The sequence below is a fragment of the Aplidium turbinatum genome, chromosome 6, assembly GCF_918807975.1.
Source record: "Aplidium turbinatum chromosome 6, kaAplTurb1.1, whole genome shotgun sequence".
In the NCBI taxonomy this organism is placed as follows: domain Eukaryota; kingdom Metazoa; phylum Chordata; class Ascidiacea; order Aplousobranchia; family Polyclinidae; genus Aplidium; species Aplidium turbinatum.
Window position 1 is genome coordinate 26,699,738 of NC_137477.1, and position 23,971 is coordinate 26,723,708.

Genomic DNA, 23,971 nt, shown 5'->3' on the forward strand with positions numbered 1-23,971 from the left:
AAATGCTTCAATCACCCGATGAATGAAGCTTATGGTGTGAGGTTAACCGTGAAATATCAGCACTTGCCATTTATGGTCTCAGCTCCCACTTATGTTAGAAGTTTTTTTTTTTCATATGTATTGCATTGCATTCATAGCTTTTCACAAGTAATGTCACCAGTTTTAGGTTTTTTAAACGTCAGACAACGTGATAAAAGTGATGACTGTTGAGTTGCGAAGTGGATACGCCAGTCATGGCATTATCATTAATTATTGCGGTGGCAAGCGTGGATTCATTCGAGCGGAACTTCGCCGGCTACTGCTGACTGTGCTGCACCGGTGGCATGACTGGCAGTGAAAACGTTGTAAGGGTAGCGTCGAAACAGTCGATTAAAAGGTGCTTTCAGGAGATATTGCTGATACTTAGGTTGATGTTTAACAATTACAAGTTTATTCCGTTGCTGGTTAGTTGTGATGTGTAACTTTGAAATAAAAGTTTTACGTAAGTTATCGGTTTAGGCGCTTGAAGTTGTTACATTAGCGTGATGTGATTTGGTTTGTCAAGTATTTTCACTGAACTGTAGAGTTTTTTATGTAGTTGCTCTGTTATGCTTGTGAGATGATTGACATCATAATGCGCTAAGTAGGTTTGGTGAGTTTTTGTATTGAACCTGTAAAATGTTTTCAGAAATACTTGTAAGCTGATACACCACTTTTAATTGTAATCTACATTTTGAAATATGGACAATGTTTGGATATTAGCAGCTACAACAATTTGTATCATCAGTATATGCAAGGCCAAAGAAGGTTTTAAAGGTAAGCTAATTTTTTTTCATTTAATCAGGTGCTATCTTTCATCCCATGCCGTTCCTGATCAGCCAAGAGTGTCGTTTTTACATAGTATTATAATTAACCTGTAACGACATCGGGTGGGCCTCACAAAGTCCGTTCGTAAAATTAGCAATAGGCATCTCACATCTGCAATGTCATAGTTTTAGTTTTAAAACACAGTAAAGCGATAGTTTGAAAACGTTAGATAGATGAACTTTTGCCGTCTTTTCTGCTGACAAATCAGCGGCATGCTTGCTCCGATTCTAGCGTGCAAGCTTTTACATTTTCTCTGCCTTTCTAGAAATGTTCTGTGTGGATTACTGTTCTTAGCTGATTTTCACTTTTGCATTGAGCGTTTCTCCTGCCTGAAGGTCATAGTCTACGCTGCTTGTTTGATCAAAGAATGAAAGCAAGCATGTAAAACACACAACAGTCTTGAGGCAAAGCGTTTTCAACTGCCTTGTATAAATTGTATGCAAGCTACCATAGGCGTAGCCAGGGGGGGCGAAAGGGGCCATGCCCCCCCCCCAAATTTTCAAAGTTTGGATTCCGAAGTTGAACTCTTTGTTAAAAATATAATATAATTTGTATAAATTTATATCGTTTTTCAAGACATCTGGCCATTAACACCCCCCAGGACTTGTTTTAGACACTAAGACATCAATAAATTTTGCAAATCGTAAATCGCGCAAAGTTTACGCGATTTACGCTTCTTTTTTGACTAATCTATGGAAGCAATTTCAGAATCGCTTACTTTGTTTGGTTTTTGTGTAGTTTTTGTGTAGCCGAGTTTTGTGTTCTCTAATTTTAGCCGCAGTTTTTGCCTATTCGTGTGAAACAGCTACCTTTAATAAGTTAATAGAAGTTTATCTGCTAGTAAATTTCATACAAATATTTCCCTAAAAGTGTTTCCAGAAAGCGCTATAATCCATTATTTGAGTGTAATTTTGCAAAAATTTTCCCGGGGAGCATGCTCCCGGACCCCCCTAGATTACTCGTGCCTTCGGCACGCTCTAACCCCCCACCAGCTTTATTGCTTCCCTTGCTCAACCCACCAGGATACGCCACTGCACATCAGGTGGCGATGTCTTAAATCAAACACTTTGTCGTTCTCCAATTCATCAAATATTTTGCCCGCCCCAAATTTTTTTCTGGCTACGCCACTGCAGGCTACATCTTTGTGAAGTTGTGAAATATCTTGCACAACTTTACGAGCTGGGAATATCATGCAAACAGACGCGGTTTACTGAAATAGACGCGGTTTACTGAAATACAATCTTTCAGCACATACAAATGCAATAGTATTGGTAGAATTTTAGAAAGTTCCTTCCCATTTTGGCAAGCAGCAGTATCCCCTTCCTAATTAGAGGACATGGGGGTAGACTTTGCCCTGTTCCAGCTGGCAAATCAGCCCTTACATTGATTTACGTCGTGAGGCGTTGCGTCTCACACGTTGAATCAATGTAAAACGGATTGATTTTATGTCTGGAATATTCTCTGATGGTTGAGCTTACTTTAAAATTAGATTGCGTACGTGTATAGGTTTGGTTGGTTTTGAATTTTTATCCTCGGACTAACAAAGCCTTGATCGGTTATTCCTGGTAGTTTCGCATACTTGTAAGAGGCTCTTGACGCAGGGCGGTTACCGAGATTAGCAGAGTGAAGTTTTCCGATTGTTGAAGTGTTATTGCCGGGGAATTATTCTATCCGTTAGGTGCCGATCCATTATATGCAAAACTTTCATGAAAATGGCATCGTAGAGTTACATGTGGACGTGGCTATAATGGCATTATACACAGGAAGCCAAATGCTGCTGTGCAAAATGAGGCTTAAACAGAATTGCCATGGGAGTGATTTTACTGCCAATTTTTTTCCAAATCCTGATGATCCTTTTCACAACCCTATTGCATTTTTAGCTGATTTTGTCCACAGCATGATTTCTAATCTTTTTTAATTTTTTTTTCAGAGATTTTAAACTTTTAGTTAAAGTGCTAAAAATTTCAAACGTCAAAAATATGTCGAAATTCCAAACTCAAAATAGCCTGCCAAACGCATCAAAAACGCCAAATTACTGAAACTTGGCATTAAAAGCGCCAATATAGCAACCCTGTTTGAACCTCATCTTGCACGGCAGTGTTTGACCTTGTCCATGATGCAATATAGCCACATCGACAGGTTAATGTTCTGCTCATGCAAGAGTTGTCACAAACTATTTTCCGTCCCGATAGCTCAGTTGATTACACGTCTGATTCTGTGAACAAAGAAACGGAAAGTCAGAACTTCACAAGTCTGGTAATGCTGGTTCAACTCTCGGGGTGTGCGTTTGAGCAATGCGTTTTCAAAGTCACCTCCGCTTAGCGGCACCTAATAGATGGATTTATTCACAGACTACACCACTTCAGCATGCATGAACTTCACTTTGTCCATCTCGGTGACCGAGCGTGCGTAAGTGGTTCAAAGCTTTTACGAGCGTGGGAAACCAGGGCCTCTTAACTGATTTCCACTAGAGGGACAATATTATCAGTGATTGTCGTACGTACTGAGAGAATTTGCCCACCAGACCCCCAACTCATTGCTGACTTATCTGGTACATAATTCACATGGCAAAGTGTTGTATTGTTTTTTCAACTTTTTTTTGTGATGGCATTAATGTTCATTTGAATTCAGCAATAAAAACATTATTTTATTTTTGCTTGCAGGCCCATAAAATAGGCCTGGGTTACATCGTCAGTGTATTCCTTTGCTGGTGCTAGGGGTGTAGTCAGCATAAAATTTCGGGGGAGAAGAAGGCGGGGAAATAAACGCCATTCGCATATGTCTGTAAACCCGGCAACGAGTTGACGGAGGTGAAACACCCAGAGGAGAGCATGAGAGCCCCCCAGAAAATTTTGAAAGAACACATAAAATCTGCACATTCTAAAAGTACTTTCAGCCTTAATCCACAATAAAACTTTGCCAAATAATATTGTAAAAAAGAGTGAAATTTTTATGTAAAATATTATGGGGAGATGTCAGGCCTCCTTGACTACGTCCCAGGCTGGTGTCCAATGTCAATACGCCATCAGTTTCGTCAGTGATGCTGTAAGATTCCTTTTTAACCGCACATTACCGGATTCCTGGATTATATTTTTTGTTATGTCTCTACACTTCCATGTTATTCTAAACTTTTTTGATGCGGCATTGCTGCACGAGATAATTCTGTGCTTTTTCGACTTGGATCTTCTCAAAAAGATGAAATTCGAACTTCTAAATCATCACACTGTTTCTTTGCAGAATATGCAAAAAATGTTTTGTTTTTGCTGATATTGCTACTATCTTTGTTTCATTTTTCAAAATTTTGTTTTATAATTTCGAAATATTTTATGTCCTTTCGCTTTGAAGCAAAACTATTTGTCCTGACTCTTCTTCGTCGTGTGTCCCACGCCCGTAGCTCGGAGCATCACGCAAGCTCTTGCTCTATCGTTTGTCATGACTTTGTTTCGACTCGTTGATAAATAAACTGCATGCGTCTCTGATAAACAAATGAATACTGACTGATTGTGCAGAGTAGGTCTTGGAAGTCGAAATTAGTGGCAGCAAATAAGTGCGAACAAGACTAACTGATATGATTGTGATTTTATGAGATAGTTTTTGTAGGTCGCATTATCACGTCCATTCCCAGCATATCGAAAATGTTTTAACCACAAAGAACTAGGCTATACTTAACTCTGAGAGAAGATTTTAAAAAGTCTAAAAGATAGAGTAGGTTACTAAACATTTTGTAAAAACTACTGAGACTGTTATTGATATTACTTAACTTGAAGTAAAATAAGTTACTAAAAAGTTGGGAAACAAAACCTTTCAGTAGGGAAGCAATTGTCCCCCCACTTTCCCCTTAAAAGAGGTCTTGTGGAAAAATGTCAATATTGAGCTACCAAAAGAATTTTTTCTGCCCGACAATGAAGTTTCCGGTAATCATTCGTATTTTTTGTTGCGATATTGCTTTAAAATAGCATTTTTTGATGTCCAATCCATGTAAAAATATTTAAAACAAACCGCGTGTGAATTCAAAGCAAAGCTTTTCATGTGGTACTAAATATCTTGAAGCAGTAACACTAAACCAAAATGTGTTTTCCGAGCTTAAACTTATCCTTATTTTGCCAACACAATATCAACTTGTATTAAGACTTCCACACAGTATCTGTGATGAGAAATCACATGTAACATACTGTATAGTTATGAGCAGTGGTGGATTTCCAGAAGATTGGCTTCCGGAGCGCTAGTTTTTTACTTTCCAAATGCGCTAGGTGGCGTAGAAGAAATTCAGAAATATGTCTTTATAAGACTTTGAAACAACACACTTGATGTACCTAAAACGTTGCTAAAGTAAGTATCATGGTCTATAGGTGGTATAGCGTTGTTCAATGCAAATATTTATATTTTAGTGAAACAATAATATAAAAAAATACAAGTTATAGCCTAGGAAAAAAAAAAGAAAAAAATTCGTTTTTAGTTTTTTCCACTTTTGATTTTTCAAGTTATAGCCTACAATTTTTAAGACACTTATCGTATTCAAAATCATAAATCCTCTGGCGACTTCGCGTCTCAATTGCCGGGTTACGTCCATGGCGTAATCAGGATCCAACATACTTCGCTGGTTAAAAATTTCTCAGTGGAAGACGGATCATTCGTATAAAGAGTAAACTTGAAACAGTTACAGCGTGTAGAGAAGCACGGTCAGATGTCAGTATGAGGTTCATTTGTGAAAATCCGCGCTCACACTCGCTCCATGAAATTGGAAGGGATTATAGGGACGTTATCAAATTTTGAAGACTCTGAAATCTTCTTTTCGTAGTTATATATTCACGAAGTCCTCTCACAGCAGCTTCGCGTTCATCTAAGCGCAATCTCTTTGCCACTTCAATGATTTCGTTTTCTCCGTGTGTCATTAATGTGTCCTCTGGTCAAATAGTTGAATCAAGTATTTTTCAGTCTGTTGAATTCAACAAACTATCTTGGATGGAATTTCCTAAGTGATTATACACCCTTCTCTGTTGGGTGGAAAATATCACCCTTTGGTAGGGTGAAAATGACCATCTTTCCCAATAGGCTATGGGGTGGGAATGAAAAAGTAGAAGTGGAATTTTTAGACCACCCCTAGAAGTGGTTAAAACTACACTTTTTGATTTACAGTGTAGAAGATGCGGGGATTGATTAGCGGGCTATTTCTGCAATTGTTTACATGTAATTCTACACCTTTGAACTCTAAGTTTTCTTCAGTATCCTTAGCAATGCCATAATGTCGTCCGGGTTCGTTCCTTCGTGTTTCAAATAATTTTGCAAGATTATTAATTTTGTTATCTGCATCTCAAATAGTAGCCTACATGCTGTTTTACAGTTCAAGGGTTAGGCTATTTCGGATAATTCTTGCGAGTATTCGTACATCAAAGCCAAGTCCAACAAGAAGTCCGTGGATGTTATCTGCGACAAGAGTCCTTGATATTTCGCACGTTCCCGAAAATCTCTTGTGTCGCTAATAGCCCCCTTTTTGAAAAATTCGACAAGTGCTGGGAAATCATTCCAGACGGCACTAACTGTGCGGAAACTCGAGGCTACCCAATGTGCGTCCAGTAGGCCTACCCTTCCGATTTTCAACAACTGCACTTCAACAGCCGCTGTACATTCACCCAATTCCCTGCTATTGTTAGGAGAAGCGTGGTAAAGGCTATAGCGTTTGTCCATAAAAGATCGAAATCGATTCAAATTACTGACTGATTTTACAGCATGACGAACCGATAGTTCCAATCTATGGTTGCACATAATACCACACCACAATGTCTGGAAATTAATTACGAAGCCATTTTGCTACACCATTTTTGCGACCTATCATCACAGCCGCGCCATCACATACAACACCAATCAAACAAGAAGATAAAAATGTTGTAGACATGCCATATGATTTTAGGCAGCTCTTCAGGGAATCATAGATGCCATTCGCCGTAAGAATAGTGAGCTCAACAAGACAAATACATTCACAGGTTCGCTTCCGTCAAGACTGGTACGAAGATATATTATCAGAGTAAATACGCGATTTAACGTGTTCGACTCATCAAGAATTATAGATATACTTTTACTGAACAGGGCAAAGCATAATAAGAGTATAAAATATTTGAGCTTCCGGAACGCCGTTCCGGAGAAGTCAATTTTTTGATCGAGCTTCCGGAGCGGCGCTCCGGACCGCTCCGGCTGAAATCCAGCCCTGGTTATGAGCAACGCTTCAAAGGCCAACATGCATCGCGTTTTGAGTTGACGCTCTTGAGAAAAACTTATTAGCAATGTCTGGTTCTTGTTTAGATTGCTTGAATAGTTTCCTTGAGTAAAATATTCCGTTTCTATCCCCACAACTTATAAGCACTGAGAGCAGATGGAAGATCCTGAACGCCCACACTGTGAAATCACCATTGAAACGTTGGCTTATATAAACGAATGCCAAATGACCATGAAAATCAATTGCGATTATGTCTCCATAATCTTTACATGTGGTGATATTTTGAAGATTTCCTGAAACATCTAAAAGACCGCATATGAGATGTGCACAAAACTGCAAACTGCACACCATACGTCTCTGCTGTTATAAGCTCAAAACATTTTCCGGTTACAACACCAGCATCGAATGTGACAATATTGCAGTGTTATATTTGCACACACATCCTTCAAAAGCAATACGTTTAGTCAAACATATGGAGAATTTCGCTACTACATTACAATGATTGAAAGCTTGTATACCCATTGGCAGGGCGGTTAAGAGGATAATTTTGGCCCGCTACCTATGAGATTCTCAGACCCAAAATCAAAATTCTTCTAGAAAAATCGTACTATAAAAAGTGCAAAGAATATGCGGTAGCTTTGTTAGTTTCTGGGCACCTTGAAAAGATTATGCCCCCTAAAAATATCCAGGGCCGGGTACAATTTACCCCTTGGACCCCCCTGTCAACACTACTACCCATTGGCTTAAACCAGAGGTATCCAAAGTCCTGCCCGTGGGACAAATTCGGCTCGCGAGACGTTTTTGTATGGCCTGCGCTTATTGTTGCACAATGTATTATATTTGGCTCGTGGACACACAGAAATCATACAAATTCAACTTGCATTTTTTACAAACTTAGGCTAATGAAGATAGCATTTCTCACAGACAAAAGGCAGGCGAGAAAAGTTACAATCATTGCGTCGTCATTGCGAAATCAACTATTATTGACCGGAGAATGATAGAGTCCAGGATTTGTTCATTTTCTTGCGAGCAAATTCAACAACCTCTTTCCGAGATTTTTCCGCAAATGTAAAGGAGATATTGCTATTCACAGCTTTATGCTTGAACCCTGATGAGGCTGCATCTCTCCTGCATCTAATTAAGCTGGTCTGCAAAACTGACAGTAGTATCTTTCTCTCGTGTCTTTTTACTAGCAGATGGAACAAACAAATTTCTAGAAATGCGAAAGTTTGCAAAAAAGATGTTGAGCTTGTTCGGTTCAACATATTTGTGTGAGCATGTGCCAGCTGCATAGCCGCGTGGTGAGAGCTCTGGTTCGACGTTCGATAGGACGCCGGTTCGGCACCGCTCAAGAGCATGTAGCCGTGTCTTTGGCAAAACCCTTAATGCGCTACACCGGCCGTTGCGGTGTAGCGCCCCTTCGATTACAGCGCTTGGTTTCTCTCATGATTATAAACAGTAGCCTGTACTGCTCCATAGAGAAATGTTTACTGCCCTCGTAGGGCTATGCAGGGGCGCCGGAACGGTTTTTGACTGGGGGGGGAAGGATTATAAAAAAGGGCACTTGTTGCTGAAAGGCCAATTTTTTTTAATGTTTTAAGATAAGATATAGCGATAATGCTCATCCATCAGCTCATCATCGAGTAATGATATAAGTGTCCGGTATACAAAGAAGAATGACACGAGAGAGCATCATGCTATGTTATAATAATGTAGGCTAACCTACTGTGATACAAAATTTTGTGTCGTGAATATTATTTTAAGGCAGAAATGAAAGATTATAATTAGGCTGAAAGCTAATAGCTGAAATTGTTATATCGTATTGCAAAGTGTGCAGTAGCTTACATGACCTTAAAAGGGCACCATTGCCCCCCCTGCCCCCTATCTATAGAAAAATTGAGGGCAGGGGAGCATGCGCCCCCTCTGCCCCCCGCTTCCGGCGCCCCTGGGGCTATGGCCTGTTGAACTGAACTGTGTGAGCATCCGTTTTCGGGTAGGCCTATGAACTTGAAATGCCACCGCTTGAGATCAAAGCTGGACTCCTGCTTTCATGACGTGACGCTTGTTGTTCACTAATCTCGAACCAGACCTGACTTGAGTAGAGAAATCAAGACGTCAGTTTCATTCTTCACATCAACACAGTTGTGTTTCACAAAGTTTTTGTAGCCTATGTGTTAATTTTTCTAGGAAAGCAGATAACTTATACACATACAGCCTAACTTATCATATCCTGAGATATGTATTGGCTACAACGAAATATTTAAACCTGCATAATTGTATACCTGCGTATTAATCTTACTTTGTTGTATTAAAATGGCATTAAATAATACAATATTGTTGTATATACATCTTTCTTACGAAAAATAAGGTTGTCAGAACCTGGTCATAAAAATAAAACCGAACGCCAAACAAAATTGCATGAAAAACGTGAAAAGGTTATAACATCCTCATATGGTTACCTCAACCTGGTTCCCACTTCACTCAGGGGCGCCGGAACGATTTTTGACTGGGGGAGCAAGATTACGAAAAAAGGGCACTTTTGTTTAGTAAAAGGCCAATTTTTTTTTCAAGTTTCAAGATAAAATATAGCGATAATGATAATCCGGTATACAAAGAAGGGCACCATCCTATGTTATATTGATGTAACCTACTGTCAAGCCTTAAAGCAGCCTGTGGCCATGGCCGCTAAGTAGTGCTTGAATGAACCGCCGGTGCTACCTCCTCAATCGGCGAAGTTTGGCCGCCGATCTCTTCTAGCCAATTATTTAATTTCGCAATAGAATGATCGTGGATTAACTGTCGAAAATATGCAGTATCAAAGAGTGACGCAAAATTAGGTTAGCGCGTCATAATCGCCACTGTTGCATTGTGCGGGGAATATTTGTTATTGATGGAATATATCCATCTGCGATCACCAGCGCTGTAAGTCTTGTTTGTAACTCCCGACGTTTATTTTAACAAAGTCTTAATCCGAAGTGCTAATTTACATCGGCTGGCAATATTGTCGTTTTTATGTCGATTCGATGTTGTCGGACATTGAACCGTTGTTAAAAAGGAGAACTAAGCTATTTGACATCAATGGGGAAAACATTTTTTGATCATATTTTGCAAAAATTATATGCTTCTTTTAGTAATGTCTTTTAGTAATGTACATCATTGAAATAGCTAAAACCTCAATTGCTAAGGCAACAGGTATAAGATGTCAGTAGATGAAACAGAAAAAATATTTCGCACTTGCTAGTGCATCGTCAGTTCTGATAAAAGGCAGTTAAAGCCTACAAGTAATGTTTTAATCATTGAAATACTTATTTTATTACCTTGCCGTCATCGTCAACACATGTCGAACGTTGTTTTTCGTTGCTAAAAAGAATTCTAGGAGAGTGGTGAACTTCTATAAAATCAGCCACATTGCAGACACTCGTGCGAGTGTCGTTTGAATAGTAGCCTACTGGATTACAATCCCGATAAAGCAGTATTGCGTGGTGCAACGATTCTCTTGTAGGACGTCGCCCAGGCCCAGACTTCAACAACGCTAAGTGATCATTTTAGCATTGTTGCAAGTTTAATTCTATTTACTTGTGCTGTCGTTATTTTTTTACTTTGGCCTCCAAGCACGCAGATTTGGCCGCCGAGAAGGAGCTCCCGGTAGGCCACGATGGCTACCGAAAAAAAAAAACGAGTTTTAAGGCCTGTACTGTGTTGCAACAATCTGTGCTGTAAATATTATTTTGAGGCAAAAATGAAAGATTATAATTAGGCTAAAAGCGAATAGCAGAAATTGTTATATTGCAAAATGTGCAGTTGCTTACATGACTTTAAACATCGGCTGCATAGCCGAGTGGTGAGAGCCCTGGAACGGCAATCGAAAGGGCGCCGGTTCAGCACCGCTCAAGAGCATGCGGCTGTGTCTTTGGCAGGACACTTAAAGGCATGCCTGAAGGTGGACACGAAGATTGGCTTCCTTGCCTTTCCGTCCACTTAATATAAATCTCAGGGAATCTTCAACCACCAGGTGTAAACCTGAATACAACAAACAAAAAATATATTTAAAAAAAATACTTTAAAAGGGCACCATTGCCCCCCCTGCCCCTCCATCTGCAGAAAATTTGAGGGCAGGGGGGCATTCGCCCCCCCTGCCCCCCCCGCTTCCGGCGCCCCTGACTTTACTCAATTTTTTTTTTGCATTTGAGAAACATCTACAAATGTTTTAGGAGCCTCAGACAATGTATTTCGTCATCATTCTAATCTTTAAATGATTGCTTGAATGTATATTCATTTTTGTTTTGCATGCCTAAGATTTAAATTATATCAAATATTGAATGCGCGTTTTTATAAAATCGCTGTTTTAGGACACCATATTGGAGGTGGACAATATTTTTACACATTCGTAAAGATGCAGTTGTGCTGACCTTGAGTGGAATGACGTTTACTTCAATTTTGGCTTTTTTCATTCCTTCAATTATTATTTGCTTATCCACAGACTTTGTTGTGAATACTGAACATGGACCGGTCCGAGGGACAACACGACATGCTGACGGGGTGGATAGACCAGTATATTCTTTCTTTGGCATTCCGTATGCCCGTTCACCGGATTACTCATTCCGCTTCCATTACCCGGATGATCCGTGGGAATGGACCGATATTAGAAATGTGACTGAGGAAAACGTTCCCTTTTGTTATCAAGTACGTGTCGTGTATGATAGTTTTACTTTCTTTTATTATTGTATCATTATATACTTATACGAATGGCAAATGACAGAGAAGTTTTGAAGACCATGACCGCCAACGTCTGTATCAGATCAGGCACATAATCCTCATCATCACTAAGTTAAAGTCACACACCTTACAATGTAGCACAAGGAATATAAACAATCATGTCAATCAACCCATACTGTGATTTAATTTTTGACGTAGTCGATTACTCAAATTATTTTAGACTTTCCTTTCTGCTCCTGGCAATAGCTACGTATTTGTTTTGTTTTTACCTTTAATGGATGGAAATCACTTCCACATGTCGATTTCATCAATTTTTCATTTGGTGTTTTGTTGAACAATGTCTATTTCAGGATCGGGAAGTTCTTACGGCTATGAATAGCAACGCTTTGTTTAAAGCATTTATAGACAACGACGTTCCTTTCAACGAAGACTGTCTAAGTGTTAATGTTTTCACGCCGAAGTTGCCATCGAAGAAAGAAAACAAACCCTCCCTTCCGGTACGTGAACAGTAAGATAAATATTTGTGACTCTTCGAATTACTATTTTAATGCTTTGTAACTGGTTTTGTATTGTGTTGCGTCACCTAAACGTTTGGCCATAGGTAACGAAGGGAGGTTATTTTGCAGAAATGTTTAAATTCAATTTTATGCTCTTATTTTCGATTGCTATAAGACGTATAGCAACAACCTCTCTTGTACTTTTTTTGAAATTTTCTTCATATCCCTGCGCCAAAAAATAATTATTTTTTTCTTTGAAAATCCATTTCTTTCACAGATTTTCCACTCTTGTCACATGAAATGTATGATTGTATCCATAAATGATTCATTTCAGGTCTAAAATACAGATACAAATCCATCAGGTTATAATCGTTTATGACAACAATTTTCATAGTACATGTCTTTCTATGATACAAATCTTAAGAAGAGGCCACTCCGTATTTCGGTTGACTAGCACTAAAGCCGAATCATCTCCTCCACTCTAAACTCTGCGCTCCTCCTAACTGTCAGCTGAAATCAAGACATCCATTCTTGTCGGCCGCTTCAGCGGTAAATTTTCTTGGCTGATAAGAGAAAATCTTACTACTTGTTTTATTAAATGAGCGAATTCATAAATGATTCGGTTCAGATCAAAAATGCAGATACAAATCTTTCAGTTTATAATCGTCCATAACAAAAATTTTCATTGTATAAATGTCTTTCTATGAAAAATCTTACTGTTTGTTTTATTAAATGAGCGAACAAAAAAGTCAAAATACTTGTACGCGTCTTCCAGTAATGTCTTTATGATCAGTGTGTGCCCATACGTATGGTAAACGAACGCTATGCTTGTTGTTGATATGATGAACACAGGGATTTGTGCTGGTAGTTACCAAGAACACTACAAAATATAGTTTCGTGAGAGAGTTTGCTGTTTGTACCACAGGCGCTGTTTGTACGAACAACAACACAACACAATACCCTTCATAAAAGTTGCCGATACCTTTTGAAAATGCCTGTAATTGAAGACATGTCATGAAGATCGAAAAAAGTTTATCTTCAATTGGTCTTGTCGTTTGAGTTTGTCTTGTCATAAAATTTGATATTTTCTTTGTTGCTTTTCAGGTCATCGTCTGGATTCATGGAGGATCCTTCCAATCCACAGCCTCAACTTCCAAGATGTGGATGTTGTCTGCTTATGAAGATGTTGTGCTGGTGACTGTGCAGTACAGATTAGGAGTATTTGGCTTTCTCTCTTTTAACAACCAATGGGCACCTCCAAACTCTGGTCTTCATGATCAAATTAAGGCCCTCGAGTGGGTCAGGTGAGTGTTTGTTGTTGATCCTTGATATTAAACGTATTCTTGCACATTGTTCTGTAAGTGAGATGAGTTTTTATCTTGGTTCAAGATTGTAAAGCAGGGGTGGCCAAACTGAGAAAATAACCTTTTTAAAACATTTTTAGTAAAAAGTTAATCAAACTAAATAATGTCGCGTTGTCACTTCTGTACTTGAACCGAGCTCCGTTTTCTTTGAACTACTATCTTTGCATTGCACGAAGTTGACGATATTTCAAGGTCAGGTGTTGCCTGCGTTTATCTTTATCAAACTTGCATTTCTCGAACCAGGCCCACGTATAACCCCAAAATATAAGCTCTTAATAACGAATATACATCAGAAGGGTCATCAAGTTAGTGAAGTTACAAGCATAAGGTGATTAACTTGTGGTTTACCATATAATAATTTTAGGTAATGTTTGGCATTGAATTAAAAACCAACTAGTGACCCTACTGATATAAATATATTGAATGCGAATCAACAAAATGTTGAACCCCAAAATATAAACGAGAGAATCGTGTTTGGTACGTCTGAGTGTGATTCTGCACGATTAAGTTTAACCATAACTGCCTCAAACGTTGTGGCCTATTAGCTTTCATGTGTAGGAGAAATATGTGGTTGCAATAGTCCAAAGCGTAAAAGTTCTGCTTTACACCAATTCAGATCACACTTGCGGTAGGACAAATGAGATATGCTTCTAGAGTAGTCCACACCCAGCCCACTTCATACATGGAATTGTATGCAACGTATTGTATTTACCCGTTTTTTTAACTCAATAATTTTCCTTGGATTTAGAGACAACATAGAAGAGTTCGGTGGAGATCCAAATCTTGTTACTCTCTTTGGTTTGTCGGCGGGAGGAATTTCCACTTCAGCACACGCTGTGTCGCCTTTGAGCAAAGGTCTTTTTCATCGATTGATTTCAGGGAGTGGAGTCATAAATGTACCGCATGTGTGGGATTCTGACCTATCCCAAAAAGCAATAAAGTAATTCGCAGAATAAAATTAAAATATATTATTTTATTATAGATTTGGAAGTTCAGCCATTCACCAGTTTAATGTGTTTGCCGGAGGCGTGTATAGGCTATGGATTGTTATATTCAAATCATACATTTTAGATTTTGTAATCTCTTATTTTCCTCGCGTATTGATTTTCATTTGTAAAGCAGCTCACTGAACCAAAGCAAGATTAACTTGGATTAATTTTTAATTTGTTTTATTTAATATTGTTTTGTTTTTTTTCTACTTAGACTAGTCTTTTTTAAAGTTGTTTATGCTGAAATTCAATAAGCACAAAACGTAAAGGTCTTCAGAAAAGGGTACTGAAAATCAACTCAAGACTAGCAGAATTCCCGTTTAATTTAAATGTATTTTTATCTGTGAAAAAGGAATATTTGTATGGCCGTAAACTTTAGTACTTTATAGTTTATTTTTCACTTTATTGTATTATGTTAAATGCCATGTGGTTGCTAGGTTGTATGTGTCTGTGATTCAAGAAAATTCCCTCTTTAGCAACATTGCATAAATAGGGATCATAAATAGGAATCATAATGAATGGCATCTTTTAGTAGAATTAAAGAGGTGACTTGAAAACTTTCAAAGAGGTTCTTGTTTTTTACCGAAATATTGTTTCAATTATTGCAGAATTTCAGAAACCGTAGATTGCAACTTCAACGGGGCTATACCGCCTGCTTCCACTTGCATACGTAATCGTGTCACTTCGGCACAGATGGTTGAAGCTGCAAAGAAGAATAAGTTGGCAAGTGAACAATTTTTTCTTCCAGTGCGCTTTTTTTCCTTTGTTACATTGAGGGTTGCACAATAAAACAATTTTCTGTACAAGAACAGCATCTATTTGAGGAAAATTGTTGCATAGGGCACTCACACGCTGTTCACCAAGGATCCCCAAACTTTTTCTATTCGCGTACCATTCAACACTTTTGTACAGTGTTCTCGTGCCCCCTATATACGTAAAATCTCCATGTCTAATAAAAGGCTAGAGAGTTTAACGAATAACAGCACAGGGTTCCAAGACAAAAAGATTGTTAAAATTAGACTAAATATAATTCAGCTCTTTCGCTTAGACTAATAAATAGGCTGCACTCCTGCTACCATCAGTAGCAACATAGCAAACTGATAAGTTTTGGCATTTCTGTTGAACAACCCAGGTCAGAGGTTCTCAAACTGTGCACCGAGACGCCCTGGCCCCTGGTGCGTTGTTTCAATTTTTAAAGGGCTTTACACAATGATTTGTTTCACCGTTCGGAACGGTGGTGGCCTATATAATTTATCTAGTTGCTTTGCGGCGTCACGGTTTATCGTGAAACGAGAAACGCCTCAGAAAAGAGACAAACAAAGGCCTCAAAAAGTGGTTGGCGTCAGTTATGAATGCTCCCTAACTGTTATCCAAACTTGTCTGTCGCAATACCGATGCTGATGGTTCCGCGAGGCAAAAAACGCATAATGCAATTTTGGTAAAGAGGTGACTCTTCAACCATAAGACAGATAAAACCAAGCAACCACACGGCATTTAACATGCGTTTTTTGCCTCGCGGAATTAACCGCCATTTGATGTGCTCCTGCTTTGCCGTTTCCTTCTTATGCATTTCGTTTTTCAATTCATTGTGTAGATCAGTAATTTATTTTCAATGTAGATGTAAAATCAGTTATTTTTCGTTACTTGAAAAGGGCTAACATGTGTAAGTGTATGGCCGAAAACGTTCGTAGTTTATAGTTTGTGTTCAATTTAATGTATTATGTTTAATGCCGTGTGGTTGCTTGGTTTTGTCTGTCTAAATGCTAAATCATAAAACAGACTTGTAACAAAGGCTACGGTAAAGTTTTAAATTTCTAATCTTAGAAAACTTCAGTATTATTTTATTATTTTTATTTAATTTGTCTCAATTAGCCAATTATAATTATCATTGATGAATTTGAGGGTGGTTGCTTAACTTGAAGACCTTGAATGGTCACTTCGCAGCCTCCCGTTGCTGTGATGCTTTTTTATTGTGATCTTTTCAGCAGTTTAGATTTACCGTTCATTTTTTTGCAGCAATCAGTCATGAATCTTTATCGATTTATTTGCAGATAATTTTAAGTAATAGCCTAACTCTTCTTGAAAAAAATAGCTTTCTTGTTGTTTTTTGTGTTAGGCTAAAATTAAATCTTAAGCCTTCTAGTTTTTTTTTTTTCCAAAAAACGTAATATTGACTCAGTTTTGTAAAAAAATGTTGCTATTTGTAGGTCAGAAAAATTTCGTTTTCTGTGTCAGTTTTCAAAAACAATATAAATGGAAGACTGCCAACGCAAAGCATGTAAAAAAAATAGGCATTCCTTTCTGTAGTTATAGGCCTATCAATGAGTTACGAAAAAGAAACGGAAACAAGTCACAAATTGTTTGTCATGCGTAGCTATGTTGCAATGATTGCCTTACAGTAGTTTCTTCTTTTTGCCAAATTAGGTAGGTTAATGATGTGTCTGTCCACACCTTTTTTCAAGACAAAAAACTGACAGAATTGATAAATAGCATATTTTAAAGGTCTTCAGACCAGCATTAGACGGGACATTTTTCTCTTCATCGGCGAATGGTCTGTTGAAAGGACTTTCCCCATCAGTTCCTGTACTGGTTGGAGTTGTATCAGGCGAATTTGACTACGTGCTGGCCAGAAAGTCTCTTAAGAAACACTTAGGTCAGTAGAAACGTCGCTGGAGCGGTAGACAAACTATATTTTCTCACCAGTCAGTTGAATAAAATTTAGACTAAAAGCCCTGTAGCATGCAATACGCGGATGGCCAGAACGCGAGTTTCAAACAACTGTACAATGATTTTGCAATTCAACAAACAGCCGCTTAATTGCTTCAATTAAAGAAGTAGCAGTTGCTCAAAATATGTAGGCTACGTTAAACTGTACAATTTTATTTGACACTTTCATGTTGATGTGTTAATTGTATCATATTGTCACAAAATTGACATGGCAAATATTTTGGCAGCAGTAAAATATGAAGTTGTCTTCAATGGGAATATTCCCTATGAAATTACCTAAATCAGCTTGATGCAGTTGCCCCAAAATCGATAAGATTTGTAATTTTATTCATTACTATAATTGCATCATATTTATTTGAGAATCGCAATCGAGTAAAGGCAATCGCCGCAAGGAAAGAATCGGCCAACTCCACTAGTGGGGACAAAACCGAATTTTTATCATTATAAAGCCACAAAATAGCAAATTAATGTGAATCTGGTCTATGCATTCATGCAACTGCCCAAGCCCCGGGCCCACACTTAATTGAAAAGTCTCACAAATGATATTGCAGGGCCGCAGATGAACAAGGAAATTGCCCAAACTATTATATTGGACAATCTTGACAAATATTACCCAGTCATACGGAACAATGCTAAAGGAGTGAAAGAGATCTTGTCCATGTACATAGGCAATGCTACCTCATGGAAAAGCCTGGTGTTTGGGGTGTTGGAATATATGAGTGACGCTCTTTTCAACATTAACGTAGTCAAATTCGCTGAAAGTGCAAAAAGTAAGTTAGAAAATGACAGTTTATTTAAAAAAAATTGATAGGCCTACACAAATACAAAAACTCAACTCATTTCTTCAACCTTTATTTGATTTTTGAATTACAAATGACTTTAAGCACCGAGGATAAAACAGTTCTGTTTCCTGGAGGTTGCTGATTCGTGTAATTTTTTAATGTTATGGTCTCGTCCTTTTCATATTGACCAAGCGTTTTAATTTATTTTAGTCATTGCTTTTACGACTAGCAGGCAAAAACATTTGAGTTGAGTTTAGGAGGTGGTTGGCCTTGGCCTGAACTGCTTCAATGCAACAGTAAGACATTGCAATGGCCTTGAGAAATTGTCGCTTTTGAAGCTTAAGCACATCGCCGCGGAGCATCACCTACCAACTTAATTCTACCTCAAGTTTTATAATTAACCTTAAAGGGTGCTATTAAATGAATCAAAAGTGTAGCCTATTGCATCGTGGCCTTTATTGTTGATCGTGATTGTCCGACAGCTGTTTAGTTGTCGCAAACTGTATAGCCTACTCGCTTTGGATTAAATCGCAGGGTGTCTACTCAAGGCCAACTCTGATCTATACTCAGTAACACTGGCTTTGTGTCATGTGGACTTAAGCTACATATAATGGGCCTTTAGGCTAGTTAGTAATCAGTTGATGTTCGTAATCGATTTTTTTAGGTTCTGGTGCAGACGTATATTTTTACGAATTTTCTCCTAAGCCAAGTTTCTACCAAAACAAAGTATTAAACCTCCAGCGTTCTTACGACTTCAATCGGGCCGATCATAGTGACGATTTGCCATTTTTCTTTGGGTATCCGTTTTTGGAGGAATTTAGAAGAAAGGGATTGACTTTTACAGCGGATGAAGAACATCTCAGTAGAAACATGATGAAAATTCTTGCAACCTTTGCGAAAACCGGGTGAGACTGTGAAAAAGTTTTCCACTTCGTTGAAGCGTTTATGACGTATATATCCGGTCAGATTGCCTTAGCTCCGTGAAGCTTAGCTGTAATTCCTTATTCTAGTCGATGGATAACAACCTACTTATTTTATTGCTAGAAATCTCGATTGTGATCAGTTGCAATATCACAATAAGCATACACGAGTTTTGCCATAAAAAGCTCACATATTCTTCACTTTTCTTTTCAAAGCAAACTTAATCAAGACGTTTTTACTATGAGTAGGCCTAATCAATAAGAATAAGGCTTTGTCATGTTTTTTAGAATGAAACTATACTAGCATAGTCATAATGACTCCAATGTCATAAGATCGCCATATCTTTAATGCATTCCATCTCTTATTTTGTCACTCTGCCTAACTTGTGTCCACAATCGTCAGATGTTCTCATTTTAGATCTTGTTTTGCATTCAATATTAGAATACCGTAATACTGGCTAGGTCTATTTGGAAAGAGTTTGTACCACCGTAAATTCGATAATTCTCTCTACAGAAAACCATCTTTCGCCAAGGAAAAGAGTTGGCCACAATATCCTTTTTATGCAAATATTAATGGAACATTGGCAGTTCAAGAAAATTTTCGACATTTACAAACGAATATGTGGAGACGTTTATTAAATGTCAAAGACGATTTAAACGTAAAAAATAATGTTTAAAATCAACTTCATTTTGGTATAAATATGTACTATGTTTAAAAACATTAGAGTATGAAATTTGGACTTTGTTTTCTTGCTCATTAAACATAAAGCTTATTTTTTCTCTGCACGACCAATCGAATGTCAAAGAATCTACATGTAGGCTACTTAGGCCTACTGCAGACGCAAATAAGTTAGCTTAACTCGTGTTTATCTGTTTATTGACAATTGTTATGTTTTCAAACGCTATGTTTTACACTTACGTATCTTCACCTTGCAGGGTAGAATTGAAAACTGTGCATTTGTTATCGAAACATCTTCAAGGCAATAAGCAACTGTCAGTTAATTACTTCCTGCTCAAAGTTCCAAAACACGTTTACCTTTCTGATAAGCATCAATTTTCTGCTTGTGTATTCGACAGTAGAGTGTAAAGCAAGAAAAGCGATAGACATCGCGTTTTGTTTATTGTATCAACATCATACCGATTCTGCCACGAAACACTTGGCTTGTTATATCAGCTGTTTGAATTTTTTACTCAGCGCTTGATAGGACACATTTTTTGCGGTTGTGGAAGATTTAACTTCAGGTTTGGAGTAGCAGGAAAAAAAGTCAATGTTGTTTTGATATTTAATTCGTATTCGAATACTTTCATTTTGTTTAAAATCACTATGAAATACTGGAATCAGGGTAGCTCAGCGAAAAATTCGGGTTAAAGCTCGGATTAATAGGTGCTAGTGGCGATCTTATTCTTTTTAGTGTTAAGCTTCAAGAAATAAATTTAAGATATTCTGACAAAAATTCTGACCAGCAAATCGTTAGCGGCGAACGTGCTCTTGGCTTTGGTTTTCACTCTCTTTGAGTTTGACATTATAACGATGATATTTTGCGCTGGAAACGCGGAAACCTTTTCAACCACTGTGCCAATGCAGGATGTTGTTTAGTTTTAGAAAAAGTATCTTCAGCTAACAAAATCATGCCTTTTTCCTTGATATAACATTTGTAAACTGATTTTGCTAGCTGGATTTCTATATATCGATACCCCATTTTGAATTTTGTGCATGTATCCTTACTTTTCTTTTTATATGGGCTTATCAATAACTATATCGCTGCAACTTCAACTAAATTGCTGCCTTGATGAAAACAGGCTTCATTTAGAATATGCTTCCTGACCCTCACCTTTTATGCAGCGTTGTCAACTCATGTCGACCTTTTTGTTACGTGGAATCAGTTTTATCAATCTAATCAGTTGATATTTTTGAAATATAGGCTAAAAGCGTTAATTTTACATCCGATTCTTACTATAGACCCATGCCATTATTGGCCGTCTGTTCTCAGTCTTTATCAAGATTGTAAAAAAAAAGACAGACTTGTAACTTGATGAAACCAGTTGTTATCTTGCAGATCAATCGAGTTTAAGAATTGGCCAACCCGGAATTCTAAAATAAATGATTTTGTTTGTTTTTTTCTGACATTATTTTATCACAATAAGTTACCTTTGAAAATTAAAACTCAATTTGTACTTGAATTGAAATGTCACAATATGCCTACTAGTAGCCTACGATAATGACACGCTAGTAGCGCTACCACCAGTTGTCATAATCACAACTTATAGGCTACTATGGCTTATTGGGATATTGGTTTGGTTTTGAATCTTTATCCTCGGACTGAAAAAGCTATTCCTGGTAGTTTCACATACTTTTAGATGCTCTTGACGCAGGGCTGGTAACCGAGATTGACAGAGTGAAATTTCCGATTGTTGAAGTGTTGTTGCCCGGGAATTATTCCATTCACTAGGTGCCGCTGAATGGAGAGCAGTCCTAAAGTGCGTTGCTCAAGCGCACACCCCGCGAGTCGAACCAGCGCCGCGTGATCTTGAGCCGGGCGCGCAACCACTGAGCTAACGGGCGGACTAACGGACATTAAACCTATTGATTAATATGTACGGTAGCAGGGCAGTTGACAGGATTTCTCAGGCCCGGTACCAATTTCTTTTCGGGCCCCCTTCATCGACAATGTTATGAATATAAAGGTTGTGTAGCCTGCAAACTTTTATTGATGTGCTGTTAAAATAAGAATGACACATGCCGTTCAAAGTAGAAAATTAAGAGGAATATCAATATAGCCTATATATTATTATATTCTCAAAGATTTGTTGTATCCACGAATTTCCCCAACTGCGCAAATACGCATTAGGGATTTCTCCGTAAACCGCGAAATCCTTGCTCTCAATCACGATCTTCGTCGGTATGTTTAAAGTTGTGGGAGTTTTCGGCTTAAATTAATTCTTTGTAAAGTAGACGCAAGTAGCTAGAAGTGATTACCACCAAAAGTATATAGGCTATATATACAGAATTAAAGAGTGGGTAAAGAAAAATATTTCGTGTTTTCGAGAGAAAAAAAAACGTAGGGTAGTGCGGGGCAAGACTAGTCACATTTTGGTATTATCGTGTATATCTTCACATAAAGTTAAAAATGTTTTAATTTTTAGTGTTAAACAGTTGTACTAAGGCTTCCTTAAACAAGATAGCAAAAAAAAAGTGAAATTTATTTTTAAGTTATGTTAATAAAACATCATTTTTACGACCGAGTCAAATGACTGGTTTTGCCCCTAAGTAAAGGTAAAACAGGTCAGTGTTTTTTGATGAGAGAAAGAGTATATTTACACATACAAAGTGCAGTTTCACATACAAAGTACACCACTGCAGCACATTCGTTCAGAACAGACATCAGCAAACATGCTGGATTCCATTTTATGACATTATTTGTTCAATTACTGTGCCGAATATCCATGGTTCTTCTGGACGACAAAACAAACTGAGCAAGGAAGATTACGACAAAATTTGCCATTTTGTTCACTAACAATGAGGTATACATGGTACATTACAGTTGCCAAATGTTAGAAGAATTGCTTTTGTGAACAATTGATAGAAACACAATCAAAAATACACTTCAAACGTTTTCTAGTAGGCTATAGTTCAATATTGTTACATTTTTTTAAAATCTTTTATTTGTGATTTTTTGCGTTTTTGTCCAAACTTTGACGCACACTTTCTATAAGAAAACATTGAGAACCATAAATGAATTTGGCGTGGTAAACTTATCATATCTTAGTGAATAAGTGGACAACATTTCAGTGCAAATTTTCACTGGGGTCAGGGGTAACCAAGATATTAAAAGGACCCCACCTTTTTGCTTTTTTTCATTTCGACCCACGTTTCACATTAAATAACTCCCAAATCCTTTAATATTTTGTACGGATATTTTTTCAGTACATAGAGAATCTTATAAACAACATTTCTACCAAATTTCAGCCAAAACCAAGCACAAATGGGGTCTTGGCGAGGTTTTAAAATTTTGAAAAATCTTAGCTGAGAGCTGGAAACGGCCATCTTTGGATGTCTATGACCTTTGACCTTTTAGAGTGACAATGTGAACGATGTTGTTTTTTTAATATTTGGCAGAAGTACTATCACTTGTAAAAATTTTGAGTTGTTACCTAATTTGGTTTAGCAGTGATAGGGCCTCAAACATGGCCAAAAATCAAAAAAAATCGTGTCCCCTTGGTAGACCCCCCCCAAACTAAATGCTTCGCTCACACTAGGATAAGCTGATTTTTGATGTAATAGGCAACTAATACCCTATGAACCAGGTAGCCTAAGCCTACATGACAGTTTGGTTAAAGAATTTAGCATTTTCACCAAAAGTTTGGCACAGCACTTCATGACTGACTTGTGTTGCCCCAACCAAAATAGCCATGACTGAACAAAAATAAATACCCAATAAAACTAATTTCCAAGGAAGAACTACAAGATGAGTTGTTTTGAGACAAATTGCAATAATTGTAATTTCGTTTAAACTAGAAAGTCTTGGTTTAATTAACAATTTTCATAGTGTAATGCTCTGTTTAGTCTAAACCACAAAAAAAAAAGTTAGTCCAAAATATGAAGGTAAAATTTTACACCAACTTACGTTTCGCAGCCTAGACAAAGATAGCAAGCAAAAACTGCATAGCAGTTGCTGTTGTCGCATCACAAAAGAACCACTATCTGCGCTAAAGCATTTTTTTGAGTGTTTTATTTCCAAAAAAAAAGTTATGCTTGATTAAAATCAAACTGACCAGTTTTACCCGACGACTTGTTTTGCCCTGAACTACCCTAGTAAGGGAAATCACTACCCGGAAGTGGGCCCGGTACTTTACCATCTGACGGCTGAAGTGGCTATTTTAACCTCTGATGGCAATTCCTTTAGATCTGATTATTAAGA

At 37.8% G+C, this 23,971-nt stretch overlaps 1 protein-coding gene across 1 annotated transcript; it reads left to right on the top strand.

Moving 5' to 3' along the window:
* Nucleotides 1–665: 665 nt before the first annotated feature.
* On the top strand, nt 666–21,227 carry LOC145771942 (fatty acyl-CoA hydrolase precursor, medium chain-like). The gene is made up of 10 exons (XM_082583712.1): nt 666–795; nt 11,538–11,740; nt 12,124–12,270; nt 13,375–13,574; nt 14,383–14,574; nt 15,232–15,346; nt 17,126–17,276; nt 17,902–18,120; nt 18,797–19,037; nt 19,567–21,227. The coding sequence occupies exons 1-10, from the start codon at nt 720–722 to the stop codon at nt 19,727–19,729; spliced, it is 1,707 nt and encodes a 568-aa protein (XP_082439838.1). The 5' UTR covers nt 666–719; the 3' UTR covers nt 19,730–21,227.
* Nucleotides 21,228–23,971: the final 2,744 nt, after the last annotated feature.

Bases quoted from the DNA above. Each gene is read 5' to 3' on its own strand.
- LOC145771942 (XM_082583712.1), top strand. From the start codon at position 720: ATGGACAATGTTTGGATATTAGCAGCTACAACAATTTGTATCATCAGT. The intron at 12,271-13,374 runs GTACGTGAACAG...GTTGCTTTTCAG, and splicing joins AAAACAAACCCTCCCTTCCG to GTCATCGTCTGGATTCATGG. The intron at 15,347-17,125 runs GCAAGTGAACAA...CATATTTTAAAG, and splicing joins CTGCAAAGAAGAATAAGTTG to GTCTTCAGACCAGCATTAGA.